Consider the following 3,136-nt stretch of genomic DNA (forward strand, 5'->3'; position numbering starts at 1 on the left):
GTTTCCTTAGGCTTAATTATCGACATCTTATACGAGGTTAATAAAATTCCGTCGCCTTTATAGTCCAATCCATCACCTTGCTTTAAAAGGAGGAGGCTAGTAAACAAATCAAGTGGCTTGGTTATGTAGATCATTATCCAGAGCCCTTTTCAACTAGACTTATATAAGGACCCGATCTAGCTCTTCGGGTTTGCCTATAAAGGGTATAATCGCCGAGGTGCTAACGTCTTTTGCTTTATTATTAACCGCTATCTGACTTATATCTTTATCTAAGTCTAAGGGTTTAAAAGGAGCTAGGAGGACGTTGTGTAGATGTCTAGCTTTGGATTTGACTAAGCTGGTCTCTAAAGGTTTACTTAGATCGTTAAGAGGCCGTATCACCTGTCTTTGAATTTCTGGAAGAGAAGGCAGGCTCTTCTCTAACTTCAGTTCGCTAAGCTTCAACATGCCAATTTCCGGGAAGTCTGGCACCATTAAATAATACATCAATATAAAAGTAAAGCAAGGACAGTATATAATGATTTATATATCTCACGGGTTAAAAGCAGTTCGGGCCTACAACGCTGTGACTATATCTGGGGCCACAAGCCCTAACATTTAGTTATCCTCTAAGAATCTCCGAACCAGTTTACAACTGATTACTATACGCCAAATTTGTTATTATCTCTGCTTTTAGTGATTTCATTTCTACTGAACGAACTCTGTTCCTCTGTCTCAGTCCCACCCACTTATTTTGACGACCAAGTGCAATGTAGGAATTCTCTGTTTCTCCGCATATGCATCCAAATTGGTTATAGTTGTCCTTTCTCAACTAGATGCCTATTACTCCTCATAATATTCTGCCGGCATTTGGGAACTAAGATGCCATAGGAAGTAGCTCCAGCTGGCCTCTAAATACAGATTGGCCCATCAGTGCCGCTAACCACCATGTATGGAACCACTATGACGTCCTTAGAGCCAATTTAGCTGCACAAGTACGTGTAGCAGACAAGCTTCTCAAGCATGAAACCCTCTTTGTAAGGACCGATAGTTCCACCAGAAGATGAATTAGAGTAGCAGTCACCAATCGCGTTTCCGTCTTTGCTTCTATCCTAAATGTACAGCTTGTAGCTGCCGTCTGACTGCTTGTAAAAGTCGAGGCCTTGCACACCGCAAAAGTTGCTCGCATAGCGCATGAACATCTGTGAACCACCAATAGCTCCCTGAATATCGGCGTTCTGTGAAACAGCGTAGTCGATTCTAGAGCAGCTGTATTTGTTGGATGGAACCGGATACTTTTGAGTAGATCCCTGATGTTCGACGATGTGGAAATCTGCTGTGGCAAAGCCTATAAGCTGGGTTGCTAGGCACAATGATATAGCTAAGAACTTTATTTTGTTTTAATAATGACGACGATGGGGCTAGGTGCGTAAGTTAGGATACTATAAGCCTAAGGGGAAATATGGCTTAACTAGCAAGAGGATGGTTAACATACTGATAATTTAGTGTTAAGACAAATGTAATAAAGGCTACTTGCTAAATTGTGAGAGATACGAGGGCTACTATGGTCCTTAAATAGATAAACTATAAGCTAGGCAAAAGAGTTGCATTTTCCCATCTGCTATGAACGAGCTCTGAGCTAAGACTTGCTGCATAGAATCCCCGTACTAAAGAGATGAAAATCTTTATCTCTTATATCGCCAAGATATATTGTGGATATAAAATGCAATACGAGATCTAGACTGAGGACCTAGTGTAATGTAACGGTGTATCCTGACATAATAATTTATAGACTTACGGACTTCCTGAGAAGGAATAACCTTAAGAGGATATTTGAACGCTAAATAATTGCTGTTGCTCCCTGTTAATGGAAGGGGACAATTATTAAGGTAAGTTAGTCGTATTAACGAGGGCAGGCTATCCTTAGCGTAGGATAATACTTTTTTGGTTACAGGGGGGCTCTATCCGTTGACTTACGCTGAGTTTTAATTAATAATCGATTTCACTTACTATTTGGTATAGCTTGTATATGTATAAAGAAAGGATTCAATTGGTAACGCCGTGTGTTCTGGTCCATAGATTTTACACCAGGCTATTATGTTGGAAGGGAGGTTGGGTGTAATATTATATTTATTAAAGGTCTTAGTTATTTAAATATAAAGTTAAAGGCAGAACCTTTTATATATATATAATCTATAAAATTTAATAAAATAAATTAAATAAAAATTATTATATAGTTAATACTTTTACTTAATTTAATTTATTAATTTAAATTACTTTATAAATATATATATTAATTTATAAATAGGCTTTTTATACCTTTTATAATTAATTTTTTTTTTAATTTTTAATAAAAAAAAGTTTTATAAAAATATAAAGTTTTATTATAAAATAAAAGGTTTTAACTTTTACTTAAGTTAATTAATTAAAGTTTATTAAATTATTTTTTTTTTATTTTTATTATTTTTTTAAATTTAATAAAAATTTTTATAAATAATAATTTAATTATTTTATTTATAATTTTATTAATTAATAAAATATATTATAATTATATTTTTTATTTTTATATTTATTTATAAATTTAATAATATTATATATTAATATATTTTATATAATTATAAAATTTTAAATTTTATATAAAATTAATATTTTTTTAATTATTTATATAAATTATAATTATTTTATTTATAAAATATAAAATAAAAATAATAATTATAATTAATTTTTATATTTAAATAATTTTTTTTATTATTTATATTTAATTTATATATTTAACTTTATAAATAAATAATATAATAGTTATATATTTTTTTAATAATTAATTAATAATTATAAAGCTTAAGTTAAAAATATAATTATAAATAAAATATTAATTAATTTTATTATTTATATAATTTATATATATATATATTTATAATATTTATAAATTATTTTTATATATTAATATATAATTTATTATATTTTTAAAATAATAAAAAATTTATTATATATTTTATTAATATAATTCTTTTAATTTAATAATAAAATAATTATAAAAAAATATTAAAAATATAATATTAAATTATATATTTAATATTACTTATATAATTAATTTAAATTTTTTTTATAATTCTTTTTATTTTTAATTATATTTAATTTAATATTAATATTTAAAAAG

The 3,136-nt window shown here is 28.3% G+C and overlaps 1 protein-coding gene across 1 annotated transcript; it reads right to left on the minus strand.

The window, feature by feature from the left end:
- Nucleotides 1-1,091: 1,091 nt before the first annotated feature.
- TRIVIDRAFT_71033 (uncharacterized protein) lies at nt 1,092-2,056 on the minus strand (the record flags this gene model as incomplete). The annotated part of the gene is made up of 3 exons (XM_014100791.1): nt 1,092-1,342; nt 1,778-1,840; nt 1,990-2,056. 3 exons carry the CDS (start codon nt 2,054-2,056, stop codon nt 1,092-1,094), a joined length of 381 nt encoding a protein of 126 aa, XP_013956266.1.
- Between the last annotated feature and the right edge of the window lie 1,080 nt (nt 2,057-3,136).

Source organism: Trichoderma virens (genome assembly GCF_000170995.1).
Source record: "Trichoderma virens Gv29-8 chromosome Unknown TRIVIscaffold_33, whole genome shotgun sequence".
In the NCBI taxonomy this organism is placed as follows: domain Eukaryota; kingdom Fungi; phylum Ascomycota; class Sordariomycetes; order Hypocreales; family Hypocreaceae; genus Trichoderma; species Trichoderma virens.